Genomic DNA, 15345 nt, shown 5'->3' on the forward strand with positions numbered 1-15345 from the left:
GACAAGCATTGCTGTATTGCTAATGATTATTTCCCTTTAATTAGGCCCATAACAGAAATAGCATTAGACTTTGATACCTCTGAAGGGAAAACATTCATATGGTTTGCCTATGATTCTTCATTTAACAGATATTTATCATTTAAATCAGAGAGATTTTTTTCCTGCAGATTACTGTTTTTGTGACAACTAGAAAAACTGATGTGTTTGAGGCCATGTATTTTAAACATCATGATATTGAGTTTTTTAGTTGTGTGAAAGCTGGAATAAATCTACACAAGAGGCTTATTTGAGGAGAAAGTTGAAAATTCTTTATAGCTGTTCTTTATAGCTGTTATAATTGTCAAGTTGGACTATTTACAAACCACAACTGAAAATATTAGTTATGGTAACTAGGTTGACCAATTAACACTCCTAAGCTAATTTTGAACCAAACCAAGTATTAAAATAATGACCAAAACAAGAATTTTATTTTTAAAACTATTAACACTTTAGGAGTGATTCTTTGGTTCTAGTGAAAATATTAGCATTACAAAAAGCATGAGACTCTAAAGGGCATATATGAAACTATGAAAAAATAGCAAGTCTTCATGCTACTTTTAAAAGAAGTACAAACATGAATAACATATTAGATCACTTAATGCACATGAAGTTTTTGATGGATTATGTTAGCACTCTTCTGTTACACATTTATTACCAAAATATTTGGAAGAATAGTCAGTCTTCCTGCCTGCTACATCCTTCCCTCTGATTCCTCTGTTACCTTCAGATTTTTTTTTATTGGTGCATTATAGTCAAACATTTTAATGGAGTACAAGATGGTAGAGGCATACATGCACACAACCCAATTAGCCCTTACCCAGTTCCCACCCTATTCCCTCCCACGTCCTCCTTCTCATGTTTGGCTTAGTGGTTGACTTTAATGTCTTTGGTAATGTACATTATGAACATTAGAGTATTTCCCTCTTTTCCCCTCCCATCTCCTCATTTAGGTCGTTTTATTTGCTCATCTATGACTCTCCTTCTTCGTCTAAAGTTCCTCCTATGACACATTTTCTCCCTAGCTTCCACATATCAGGGAAAGCATCTGATTTCTTTTTTTTTTTTTTTGACTGACTAATCTCACTTAGCATAATGTTCTCTGGCTCCATTGTATACACATCACATAGTTTTGTAATCCATTCATCTGTTGATGGACATCTTGGCTGGTTCCATAGTTTGACAATTGTGAATCACGAATTGTGCAGCTATAAACATAGATATGCATACATTAGTTTGGTAGTCTGGTTTCCAGTCTTTTGGGTAGATACGCAGAAGTGGTATTGCTAGATAATAAGGTAAGTTCACTTCCATTCTTCTGAGAATCCTCCATACTGTCTTTCTATGGGTTTTCTTAACATCTCAAAAGCTAAAACAAACATAAAGTAAGACTGAGTCTTGTAAGGAAGAGGACTTTGAGTTTCTTATACTTGAATGCAAAGCAAGAAAAAAAGACTCAGAAAAAGAAAAAGGGAAATATCATGAATGTCCCAAATTAAAATAACAAGGTAGAAGGAGATGGTTTGTCTATGAAGATCAGTTAACATATTAATATGTAATATTGCAGTGTTTTTAATTGAGGATTAGCATATTTCTTTACTTTGGGAAAAGACACCAGGGGCAGCACCTAGTGCTCCTTTGGCCCCAGCTCTGGAGTGCTAATGCTAGGCCACCTCAAAGAGTCTCCAGCCGCCTCCTGCTCAGACCACAGTACAGCCCCACCTCCCGGGAACACAAAGAGTGTCTTGGAAAGAGCTGATCTTCATGAGATGTAAGAAGGAAATATGCTTCAGAAATAACCTCAGAAAGATGGCAAAAGATGGCAAAAATGACATAATGTCAATTTGACCCACCCAGTGTTCCACTGTGTTTATTTGTTCAAAATTAATTTTGGTAACTTGTCCTCTGTGATTTGAAAGGCCAGAATCTTGGGCCATTCTTTCTAGCTACCAAGAGGCCCCTCTGGCAGCCAGATGTGACTGCACCCTGCCCCACCACAGCAGCCCCATGGAGTTGGCAGCACTGGGTTCAAAGGGTCTCCAGTCTTTGCTCAGAACCCAGAGAGTGCTCTCTCCTGAGTTACATCTTCAGTTTTGTCCTAGCAATAAGGCTTCTCTAGCAATAACATGATTATAACTCTTATTTCAGAGAGAGAAGGTTAGGATGTTCTTATCACAAATGCCACTACATGACCCTCTTGTGAGGGAGAGGCCGAGGTGGCCTCTGAGCCAAAGTCTCATTCTGAGAAACATCTATGTTTTGTTTCTAAGGCAACAAGAGAATTCAGGGCAGAAGAGGAGCTACTTTACATGTGGAAAGTATTAATGACAGAAGTGATTTGTAAAACTGGACCACATGCACATTTTTCCTTGATTCAATGCATGATATTTTTTCCTTTTGTTCCCTGGCCACCTTTTTGAAAAACTTTTTGATGAAGAAAGGCCAACCCCCAGAGCAACAGAAAGTGGCAGTAGTTTATGAGAGAGACCATTCATAAATTTAAAAATATAGGTAGGCACCATCTAGAAACTCTCATGGAATCTTCATGTTACAAGCCTAAGGTTTCTCTATTACCGTCTCCTACAGATATAGTACTTGAAAATGCACAGGTAGCATTTCTGCTTTATTTTTCCCAAATGATTCCCTTTTTCCTTTTCCTGCATTTTCAAATGAATATTATAAGCAAATCAAAATGCACTTTTCGATACTGTTGTTCCCAGCCATCACACTGTCTAAAAGATGCACCAAGTGTTGTGTACATCTATGTTTTTATAAATCTATACCTCAGTATGATGACTAATTACATTTCACAAATAAAAATATAAAATAAAATAATAAAAAATAGAATTAAGAAGAAAGAAATGCATTTTTCTCAAATCAAATGTTTAGAAAATATTCTAAGGAGATAAAGTACATATGGTTAGAAAGAGCTGATTTCTGGGTTTGAATCCTGATCCTTCCTGTACTAGCTCTGTAGACATGGATCTACTCCTTAAACTCTCTGTACCATAGTTGCCTAAGTAACTTATACAATGATGATAAAAGTATATCATGTCTCAAAAAGTGGAACTGGCATTAAATTAGCACTTAGAACTGTACCTGAACATAGTCAATGTACAACAAATAAATGTTAGCTATTATTATAGAAGTTTCAAAAGAAAAACAATCCTCCTTGTGCCCATTAGAAAATACAGAATTATTGGATTTTAGAGAATTTTTTCACAAATTGAAAAAAGCAATTTTTAAAAACATTTTCTAATAAAATGGTAATAGATGAAAAATAAATCACTAATATAGCATTGCTTCTACACTAAGGAACAAAATAGTTTATTACATCTTCAACATTTAGAAGAATATTCTGTGGGGAGAGATAAAATTGTCTGCTGAACTCTGACTTTCAAGATAATATGCTAATAAATGTATAAAATGAAAAATATTAGCCAGGCGTGGTGGCGCACGCTTGTAATCCCAGCATTCAGGAGGCTGAGACCGGAGGATCACGGTTCACGGACAGCCTCAGCTACTTAGTGAGGCCCTCTACAACTCAGTGAGACCCAGTTTCAAAATAAAGAATAAAAAATAGGGCAGGGGGTGTAGCTCGGAGGTTGAATGCCCCTGGGTTCCATCCCCAGACCCACAAAAAAAAAAGAAAAGAAAAGAAAAGAAAATGAAAAATATTAACTAAGAATCAATATGACACAAATATCTGACTAAAAGACTCAAATAATAATAGAAAATATATAGAAAACAGCCAGGCTTGGTGGCACATGCCTGTAATTTCAGTTCTTTGGAAGCTGAGACAGGATCTCAGGTTTGAGATCAGCCTGAGTAACTTAGCAAGACCCTGTTTCAAAATAAAAAGCAAAATAGAGCTGGGGGGTGTAGCTTGAAGGCAAAAGGCCCCTGGGTTGCATTCTCACAACCAAAACAAAGAAAAAAAGAAGGGAAAAGAAAAATGAAAAGAAGGGAGGTAGTAGGGAAAGGAGGGAGAGAGAGAGAGAGAGAGAGAGAGAGGGCAAAAAGTAGTAATTAGTAATTGTCTCAAGGCAAGAATCAGAAGAACACTAAATTTGTGTTCTCTAGAACCTTAAACCAGAAATATAACTCTAGAGGGAGACAGGGAAGCTCATTCCCACCTTATAGCCTCCTGATGGCTTCCAACATTCTCAAGAATTGATGTCTTCTCAGTTGCAATGAACTTTGTGTGAAACTGCTAAATGAACTTTGTGATTAAAACCTAAGTGGTAATTTTATGCCATGTATGTTTTGTTACAATTAAATTTCTTAGCTTAAAAAAATTTAAAGAGCTGCCCTTGGAGAAAATGGATAAAAATCTCAAATGCTTTTGGGAAAATGCCTCCTTTTATGATTATACTGTGAAAGTCCAACACAAAGTGCTATTATGTCAGAAAAATTATAACCACTCCTCCTCCAAAAATACACACTTGACTTATTATTTATTAAGAATTCATGTATTGTTGTAGTTGAAAGCCAAATTTTATTGAAATAAATTTGCTTCTTAAAAAAAACCCTAAGTAACAAGTTTCTTAGAAAGAGAAGAGAAGTAGTCATGCAATGATAGCCTCTATCTCCAAATACCACTTCCCCCACAACCACCATCACCAAGAGCTGTGCACTCTGCTCCCAGCCCAGAATCTTTCCATCCCCTCTGGAGCTGATGGAACATCTCTATGCTTCTGCCTCTGGCAAGCCATTAATCTCCAGGCTTTCCTTCCCATTTCCAAAATAACAGTGTTAGGCCAGTATGATTGTTAACATCATTTATGACTCAAACATTATATAATTCTATCACGGTTGCAATCCCCTGCCCTGATCCCTGACTTTAAGCCTTTATTTCACAAATGTGAATATTATCATCTTAGAAAAACAATAAATTCTAGAAATATGTATATATTGTCAAAATAGATATGGTTTTATTTCCTTGCTGCAGGATTTTACCTATAGCCAAAGCAATTTTATGAAAATGTCTAGTCAGTATTCAAAAGGGTCATTTCTTTCCCCCCAGAGAAAATTAATCACAGGCAAGGACTAGAAAAGACAGTTTCTCCAGATGAAGTTTGAGCATGCTCCCTTGGAGAAGCCTATTCTATTTTAATTTTCCAACTAAAAGTGGCCTGGGAAATATCATGCTGTCATTATGTCATTAAAAATACAACACTTGTCAGTCCCCTTCCTCTCTCTGGAAACTTAATGCTCGAGTAACCCCACTGCTCCCTACAACTTGAATTTATTATTATTATTAAAAGATTGGCTTTATCTAGGGTCAGGTGAGGACAGCACTTCTGCAGTTTATAAACACCACAAATTCTACACAACTGTAGTCACTAAGGTAACACCATTTCTTGTTGGTTTACTACACCCATAAAATTTACCAAGCATTGAAAAGAGTGAAAAAGAAACTAAAAAGATTGCATTTAACAAATCATTGGAAAAGATAATAATAACCAGGTCATTTAAAGATAACTTTTATAAGCATCTCTTGGTTTTATTTTACTCTTTATTCTACCCCACCCTATTTTTCTCGCCTGATTATCCATATAATGACATTTCAAGCATGGTACTGGTGGTTGAGGTCACTTAATTTCTGTTGGTATAACAGTTGTAAATTTTATTCTCTAGTAAACTGTGTACGGAGATAACATTATAAGGAAACAGGGTGATTTGAATTGTGTTATGTGGTACTGCTTTTCAGTGTCTAGTGAGTCATAAAATGACTAAAGGTCTTGAATAAGAAACACAGTCAAGATTCTAAATAATGGCTTACATTTAATAATACCTCCTTAAATAATAAACTAATGAATCATAAATCTATGCCACTGTCTTCCTGCATATACTTAAACTTGATTCTGTGTAGATACCTGCAGGTTATTAAATATTTCCAAGGGTACTTCCTCAGAGAGTCCATTGATTTCTGCCTAATAAAAACATGCATTACCATAGTGCACTGAGAGAAAAGCACTCTGCCTGTCTTTAATAAAAGGGTAAGATTACCTTATTGCCTTGAAATCCCTTTGGGCCTGGATCCCCTGGAGGTCCACTAATGCCCTGCTCCGAGATGAAAACCAAGAATTAGTTCTGTGTTCAAAAGGCCAACCAAGAATGAATCATTCTTTAGGATTCCTAGAGATCCTAGAGTTTATAAAGTCAGACTTTATAGCTGAGAGCTACTTTGGAGCCACACTCAGTTGAGAAACAGGATGACATAAAATTCCTAAGTCAAACAGGCAGCTGAGGGCAGACATTTTATTAATGAGGTGTTTGTTTTCCAAACCTGTGGTTCCAACCCTATTGCCATGCTAGACTCACCTTTTTTAAAAATATATGTTGCCAATTAAACTTTTAAAAAATATTTAAGGCATATAATTAAGATATATATATGCATATATAAGATATTGCTTTTAATGATCTTGTGATAACAAAAGTTCCTGCCACACTCTAACAATTCAAAGCCAAAGCGAAGAAGTTTATTGTTAACTAGACATCATGTAGGAAAACTTGGGTTAAAGCATAATTTTCAGCAGACTTTTTGAAATGCTACAAATTAACTCTTTATACACAAACAATCCACTGTAACATTAGAAGAGACAAGTCCCTATATTGAAAAAAAACCTATCCAAATTATTTTCCAAAATCCATGAGATTGACTAGCTTAAAAGCCTTAAAAATATTTCTATATGATAGAGCATTAAGCACTTATAGTGATGGACTAATACAGTTCTGTAATTTAGATAAAATGCACAACTTTTCCAATTATGTTATAGTATAGTAGCAGTTCAAAAATAGTTACATGCTGCTTTTACCTTCTTTGACTTTCTTTTTCTCCCCAGATTCTAATTTTTTTTTTAATCCCCTTAAGTACTCACTAAGTGAACTTGCCTGCTGGTATATATCTTTAGTCAGCCCGAGTCAGTTAATCAAAACATTTGGTTTTGAAAGTACATTGCACATTGGAATCATCTGGGATCTTTAAAAATATTGACACCTGGCTCTAATCTTCAGACATTCTTACTTAATTGACAGAGGGTATAAGTGCGCAAAGCAATGTTTAAAAAGCTCTCAGATGGTTCTAATTTAAACGTAGATTTGGTTTAGTCACTTTACCTGAAGTCCTCTGGGTCCCTTTGGTCCAGATGGCCCTGGGGATCCCTGTGGAATAAAATTAAAGGTAAATTTCTCTATCCATCTCCTATGTACAGTGATTTTAGGTGGAAGAAAAGGAAATGCATTCTGGGTAATGGCCAGTCTTTCCTGCTTATCTAAACATGGAAGCCAACAAACTGAAATGATCCTAATGAACAAGAGATCTCAGGTCAAACTTTGCTTTAATAAACTATAAAAATCTAATTTTACATGTTAGTCTTTGGGCTATAATATTAGCATTTTGATTAGAGAAAAGCAATTACTTCGTAAAATTCCTTTGAAGGTAGTACACTTGGTGGAATATTGTTTCCTTCCAACAAGAAATGTCACTAAATTAACTATTTGGTGAGTTCCTAGATATCTGGATCACTCTTTTGCCTATCTTCAAGACATGGTACTTGGCAAAACACTATTTATACTCAACGTCCTCTATTAGAAAAATTTTAAGTATATTTCATAACTTGGAAACTGCTTAAAATTTATTTGTACGAAAGTATACTATAGTTTTTCTTTTCCCAGATTTCTACTGGTTTTTTTCAAGATAATATTCAAGAATAGGAACCTATTAAAATTTAATTATCCATTCCCCTAGTTTTAACACTAATATATTTCTGACGATTGCTATTTTAAGTAGTATTATAACAAACGTCTTTTTATATAGATCTTTGTTCAACTTCTGATTTATTTTAAGGATAAATTTCTAGAAGATAACTGAAGAAAAGACTGTAAACATATTGAAAGTTCTCTATCAGTCTCCTTTGTTTCTCTTGCCATTTATGAAAAGGAAAAAGGAACTTTCCCCCCAAAAAGCTTGCTGTACATCTCCATTATCTGAATATAAAAAAGTATATCTTATGGAATCCTCATAAAGGATGAGTATTGTATATTACTGCAGTGTTGCTAATTTGGTACATGAAATAATATTTCAATGTCTTAATATCACTTACCTGGTTATTAGTATGCTTGGATATTTTCCTCAATTACTAGCCTTTTGTATTACCTTTTATATCTCCTTCATATTTTTCATATATTTTTTGTATACATTGTGTGGACTCTTCAGGTCAAGGACATTATATTTCATTGACTGAAAGTATATGTTATGTTTTTCATATTTTGATATCTCATATTGAGTGCGTCTTTCAACCAATCACATTGAATATTTATAACTGGCAGTATTTTCTTTCTTTTTGGCACAGAAAATAATGTGGCACTAAATAAAAATATCAGTCATTTGTATTTCACAACATTTTCCCAGGTATTTACTTTCATATTTTTTCGGTTGTGTGTTCTATGTTTCCAAGTTCCCATATCCAGCTCCAATTTTCAGTTATCTTCTAGGAAGCATGAATGCATTTATTATGACACTTTCCGTTTTGCCCAGAGATAATTACCAAACCTACGTTTTGCAGACCCACCTGACCTTTACCTCTACTGTAGTTTAAAAGCCTCTATGAAGTCCCAAACTATTTAAAGTGTTTAGTTCCATGGGCCAGTGTCATTATCTTATCCTCTTCTTTCAACCTCATTCACTTTCCTTGGCTTCCTTCTATAATTATAGTATAGATATTTTAAAAGTATTTTGGTGGCCTGCTGTCAACAGTTCTTAACTATAATTAAAGCCATTTACTCTTACTTTACACTCTTTGGAATTTTTTTTTTTTTTGTACTGGGGATGGAACCCAGGAGATTCTACCTCCAAGCTATACCAATAGCCCTATTTTTATTCTTTATTTTGAAACAGAGTCTTACTGAGTTGCAAAGGGCCTCACTAAGTAGCTAAGGCTCCTCCTATCTCAGCCTCCCAAATACTGGAATTAGGAGCAATGCCATCATGCCCTCTTTGGGATCTTTTATCTTTATGTTTTTATAAATTCTCTCTCTTCTCACTCTTATCTCTCTCTCTCTCTTTCTCTCTCTCTCTCTCTCTCTCTCTCTCTCTCTCTCTCCTCTCTCTCTCTCTCTCTCTCTCTCTTTCTCATTTACTAAAGGACTCTATAACATATTAAATATTGTCTCTAATTTAAGCTTTTATTCGTGTTTATATTTTAACTAAAGGTAAATACCTACTCAGTTGCCTGTATTTTTCTGCATTTTTAAAAATCAAGTTCTTCTGTATGTCTAGTTCTGCCACGTTGCTCATAACTATTCCACTAACTAGTTTCATAGAGCTTTTCGCTCCTCTTTGGAAAGTGCTTAATCTCTGTGTTTACATCTAGAAAGTAATTTTACTAAGACTCAATTGGAACTTGAATTGATTCTACTGGTTAAATTATTTTTCCCTCATGACTTTAGGAAGAACTGACCTTGAAGGTTAGGGCATTATGAAATAAAGACTTAATAATGGTCTATAAGAAAGGCATTTGGGACCTTCATTAAGTAGATTAGATATCCTTTTGTTTTCTACTTCATGTTTTACAGATGTGAAGGTTGAGCCATTGACTTTCCAGCTCTAGTAAAGCCACATAATTCATCCCAGGAATTTTCTCTAATCAGCCAAAATAGGATCACAGCTGTTAACATTTAAAAAATATATTACTTACTTTGTCACCTTTTATTCCCGGTTTGCCACATTCTCCGCGTTCACCCTAAAAAAGTAAGTATATAAAATAAATAAGAGGACATTTACAGTCATTCAACATTAGAATTTTTTATAAGATTCTCAACAGAGTCTCTACAAGCACTCTACATAACTTCCGTAATATTTTATTCTCAATCTGTGGGTTGGATGGACATTAAACTCTGAAAACTTTTGTCCGTGAGTCATCCTTAACGTGACAGGACCAAATCAGTGCACCTAATGAGGTTTGACATTTTCTAGAGATGGATGAAATTAGATTAGAAGGAAAATAAGTGAGCATCTATCACATATTAGACACTTTTGTGTATGTGATCTAACTGCAACCACATTATGACCAATGAAATTAGTTTTATAATTCCTGTAGTTGAGAAAACTTAAATCGCTAAAATCAATTTCCTGGATTATGTAGCTAGAGTAAAAAGGTCAGATCCAAACCCAGCTCACTTTTTATTTTTAGTAGTATTGGAGATTAAACATGGAGCATTCTACCCCTAAGCTATAAACCTTCCCAGCCTCTCTTACTTTTTGTTCTTGAAGCAGGGTCTCACTTGGTAGTTGAGAGTCTCACTACATTACTGAGGCTGGTCTCTAACCTACGATGCTCCTGTCTCAGTCTCCCAAGTACTGGGATTATAGTTATACACCACCATGGCATACCCCAGCTCTACTGTTGAATAAGAGTCTAGCGTTTTTCCTGACACAATGCTCCAACCTGAGTACAACCTTGATCAGTTAGTAATGTTTCCTACATAACTGAGAGAAAGGTTCTGAGGCCAGGCAATGCCATGACATGGGGACAGAAAGCACGATGAGTCAGCAAGGCCGCCTGAGGGAGAGAGTGGAGAGTCGTGGTGACCATGCCGCATATTTTCTACCATCATGCTCTCCTGTATTGTCTTTCCTAGAATATTACGAAAAAACATTGGGATTGTGCTTTTGAGTTTGTTGATGATATTTTATAGGCTTTATCTGACTTTAAATTTCTGAGATATTATTAACCTAGTTTTACGAACCGAAAATTTGTGATTCAAGAGTTTAAGAAAATATGGTATATATCAATAATGGGACACTACTCAGCCTAAGAAAGAAATACTATAATTTGTGATAACATGGATGAACCTAGAGGAAATATGTTAGATGAAATAGGCCAGAAACAGAAAGGCAAATACAACATGATCTCACTTATATGTGGAATCTAAAAAGCTGAACTCACAGGAGAGGGGAGAAGAAGGGAGGTTACTATGGGTAACAAGTGGGGAATGAATGGAGAGATGTTGTTCAAAGGATAGAAAATTGGGGTTAGATAGGAGCAGAAAAATAAAGAGGCCTACTATGCAGTGTGGTTACTATAGTTAATAACAATGTCTTATATTCTTGAAATGATAAATATGTAAAGTAATATCATTTCTCAATTTAACCACTTCAGTGTATAAAAATCTCAAAACATCATGTTATAAACTATAAGTATATATTTTTGTAAACTAAAAGTGTTTTAGAATAAAGGTAAATATTTTCAATGAGGTTAAGTAGTTTGCTCAAATAAAATAAAGAGTGGAACCTCTGAGTACTAATTCAGTATATTTAACGCTAGTAGCTAAGACATCCATATAGAAAATTAACACCCATTTAGAAAAGACTAGAATTTCATAATCATAATAATATCTTCTCATATATTGCTTATGCTGAGCCCCAAATTAATTGTCCTTTTTAAGATAAGAAAACACAATTGGAGAAGTTGAATATTTTATTGATGTATGCATGCTACCAATGACTCCAACTCCAGTGCCTTTACTACTGATTTCTGCTTCTGCTTCAGCTTTATTATCTATGGCTGCTCAAGGACATGCTACCTGATGGGATACAAGGAGATTGCATAGGATGTAATTCAATGTATTGCTTCCTTCCTCAAGGAAATGATGTTATAAAAATAAATGTCAGATCAATTTAACAGTGGATTTATTAATGCAGTGGATTTATCGTCTGGTGCAAGGTTTACTTCACTACTGAGCAGCAACTATTAATAGACTAACAGCCAGCCTGCAGACCACATTTTTTTTGTTTTGTCCTACTGGGAATCAAATCCAGGGTCTACCACTAAGCTTTATCTCCTGCCCTTTTTCATGATTTAAAATTTTTTTGTTTTTGTTTTTGTTTTTGCAGGTCTGGGGATAGAACCCAGGGATATTTGACCTCTGAGCTACACCCCTGGCCCTATTTTTTATACTTTATTTTGAAACAGGGTCTCACTAAGTAGCTGAGGCTGTCCTCAAACTGCGATCCTCAGGTCTCAGCCTCCCGAATGCTGGTATTACAAGCATGCACCACCACGTCCGACTTGATTTTTTAATTTTGAGGCAAGTTCTTTCTGAATTATCCAGACTGGCCTCGGACCTGTGATCCTCTTTTCTCATCCTCCCAAATACTAGTATTACAGATGTGTACCACTGCACCCAAATGTAAACTACACTTTGATTAGCACTTTTCTAAGGAAAGAAATAACAACTGTAATCACCAATTAGAGGGGCAAAGTGTTGTTCCAGAGCATTTTCATGATTGTTAGTCTCTGCAGCCGCTTTGCTCAGTATATAATGTGCATATATGGGTGCATATACATACTTATATCCAATCATGTGTAAGGAACATGAGATCCGAGATATTAAGTTGCTTTTCTGTGACCAAAAACTTGAGTATGTTAGAATTCTAAGTCCTTGTTATGAGTGCCCACAGCTGAACAAATTGTGCTGTCATGGATGATATTTTACTTTCCACTAACCTGATGTTTCTACCTAGGTACCACCTGGGCATTTGCTGGCATCAGGAGCAGGAAAGAGGAAAGTGCTATTCTTACAGCCAGCTATGCCTCTATTCAAAAGCAAGCTGCTCTCTCACATCATTGTATGAGTCAAACTGACCCAGGAAAAACTGTGTCTTCACTTAGAACAAGTTGAACATTTATTTCTGGATGCAAATGGAAAAATCACTCTTGAAGACTCAATTAGAAAGCAATTAATTTACTAATGTTGGATGGGAACAAAATGAGTCAACCTTCAAAATATAAAACAGAAAAGAACCATAAATGCACTCAAAATTCTTTTGGCCAGAATTCACATTCCATTTGTCCAGACAGATTTGTTAGCTCTAGGGTCCTGAGGAACAGCATTTGTTTTAGGGAAAGATTTCCATCAATGAAAATATTGTATTCATACTATTTGCCTTGGAAAAGGCATTTTCTTTTCTGGGTGGGTTCATTAATCCCTGTGGAATAGTCAAAATTACATAGTTCTAGAGAGCAAGTGCTTCCGAAGGCTATGAACAGATGAGCTCTATTCCCAGCCTCAAATTTCTGATACTACTCTTTCTGGTGAAACTTTGGTTTGAATGTCAAAGGTTTGGGGTCACATTGTTTTGACAGCTTGTATTTTCCAAGTGAGATCTTTTCAAGTGAATTCACAATCCTTCAGAAGTAAATTAATATTTGCAAATTATAAAATATATCTATATATACAAAAATCTTTAAATTATGAACTATTTATACATATATATATATAATTTTCTGGTGTTAATAACTAGTTCAAATTAGTTCATTATTTAAATCAAGATGGGGAAGTTAATATCCATAATTTCCCTCAACTTTATATGAATAAATTTATAATTGTGAAAACTTTTAACCTTTTCATATTAGCAGTTGTGTGTTGCCTCTTTATAAAGGAACCTTATATCTATAGACCTGCAAATAGTTTATAATTCATTGTGACACCCATTATTTTATTTGATTTTCTAACCACACTGTAAATTAGAAAAGCCTGTTTAATCCATTTTCACATGGATAAAGAATAAACACTGGCGATCTTGTTGCCCAAGTTCTAATAGATGCTAAGTACAGAATCATGACTCCTTCTGCCTCTAAAAACAGCCACCTCTTGGTTCCCTCTTAGGTCTGAGAAGAAAATTAATGTGGAGGAAAAGGTTTATGTGAGCCATCCAAGCAGGCTCAGGTCATTTTGCAGGGACTTCTGGGGTCTTGGTTTCTCAAAATACCATCTAGAAGGTGTCACAGGCTTCTCACCCTGGTGCATTCTGCTGGGGAATGGGGAGCCCAGAGGAAACACATAGTAGGACCTTCTGAAAGCACAGCCCCCTACCCAGGTCAGAGTGTTGTGCTACATATAGGACAGAATGAATAATAGGATGATGTTCTGATTTCAGACAGAAAATCTGATAATAGAACTCTGGGACCGATGTTTCAATAAACCACTGAACACTCTCCAAGGTTCCCAAGCCTTACTTCAATTTGTGTATATCTTTTGCAACAATATGATTCTCTAACTTTTAATTTTCAAATAATCATAAAATTACCTACGAATCCATACCTTTTGTTTGCTTATTTGCCAAATGTACCCTCCTGCAAGCTCTACTGAGCCGCCTGACCTATTGTAGTGGATGGTTCTTTGCTGCGTAACCAGAGTAAAACTGCTTTTTCCCCTGGCAGAGGGCTTGATATCCAGCTTTCATGGGACGTTAAGCACCAGAGGAGCTATTTTCAATAAGTGTTGCTGCATCTGTATGTATATAGAAATTTTCCATCTGGATACCCAGGCTGCATGGCTGTCAATCTAGGGTTCTGTATTGAAAGAATCCATGTTTGCAGAACTGAAAGTGGACAGATTCTAGTCTCAGGATCTCAAGGTCCCCACCACTCATTATAGCACATGCTCATCTCTTACATTCTATTATTGTTTACAGAATTAAGAATATGCTTAGAAATGAGGGAAATTAAAGAAAATAGCGTGTATTAAGGATATAAGTACACCCTATTTATGTCATTCTTTCTTAAATTCTGGTCTATTTGTTGTAACCAACTTACCTTATCACCCTTGTACCCAGGAATTCCCTAATTAAAAAACAGAAGAAATGCAAAAGTAAAATATGATGTTATAAAGCAGACTTAGGATGTATTAGCTATTTTGCATTTATAAGGTATAGTGAAGACACATCTATACAGCCTTGGAAAGTAAGATCATATAAATGTAAGCTACTTCACTAATTTTACACTTGGAGAATGTCCATTTACTAAGGAGAAAAAAAGAACCTATATTTCCCATTACATTCTATTCTCAGTTTTAAGTATTTTTTTCAACCTCAATTTCTTACCCTTTGGCCCCAAACTGAAGAGGAGAAGGTACACTGATATTCATTGTAGACATGATGACCCATAATGTTCCTTTCAAACTTGTTATATTGACTTTTAAGCTGTGAACTATTGCACCTGAGAATGTTTCACAGAGCCTGTTAAAGAAATTGGCTTTGAAAATGAGCTGAGATACATGGTCTTTACAATACAGGTAAATACCTGTGGCTATTATAGCTCTCCTCTCAGATTTGGTCTAGAATACATAACATCAAAAAAAAAAAAAATGAATGGCTCCTCCATCAGCCCTAATAAGTTAGTGGCCTTTAAGTAATTGTCTTTTATCACATGCTAAATAAGGGGCCAGCACTCCTGCTGTCTTCTGAGTCACTCCTGGGAATCCTCCACAGCCGGCACCATTGTGCCTCTCGCTGCCGATAGC

General features: G+C 35.5%; 1 protein-coding gene across 1 annotated transcript in view; it reads right to left on the bottom strand.

Annotated features, from left to right (window-relative positions):
* The window catches only part of COL28A1 (collagen type XXVIII alpha 1 chain), a gene marked incomplete at both ends in the record, with an annotated part of 152881 nt that overhangs the window by 121906 nt on the left and 15630 nt on the right, over positions 1 to 15345 (bottom strand). The window contains 4 exons of the mRNA XM_080701208.1: positions 6049 to 6102; positions 7159 to 7203; positions 9738 to 9782; positions 14640 to 14666. Coding sequence (XP_080557334.1) covers positions 6049 to 6102; positions 7159 to 7203; positions 9738 to 9782; positions 14640 to 14666 — 171 coding nt within the window. The remainder of the gene's footprint in view (positions 1 to 6048; positions 6103 to 7158; positions 7204 to 9737; positions 9783 to 14639; positions 14667 to 15345) is intronic.

Source organism: Muscardinus avellanarius (assembly GCF_963383645.1).
Source record: "Muscardinus avellanarius genome assembly, chromosome: 9".
Lineage (NCBI taxonomy): Eukaryota > Metazoa > Chordata > Mammalia > Rodentia > Gliridae > Muscardinus > Muscardinus avellanarius.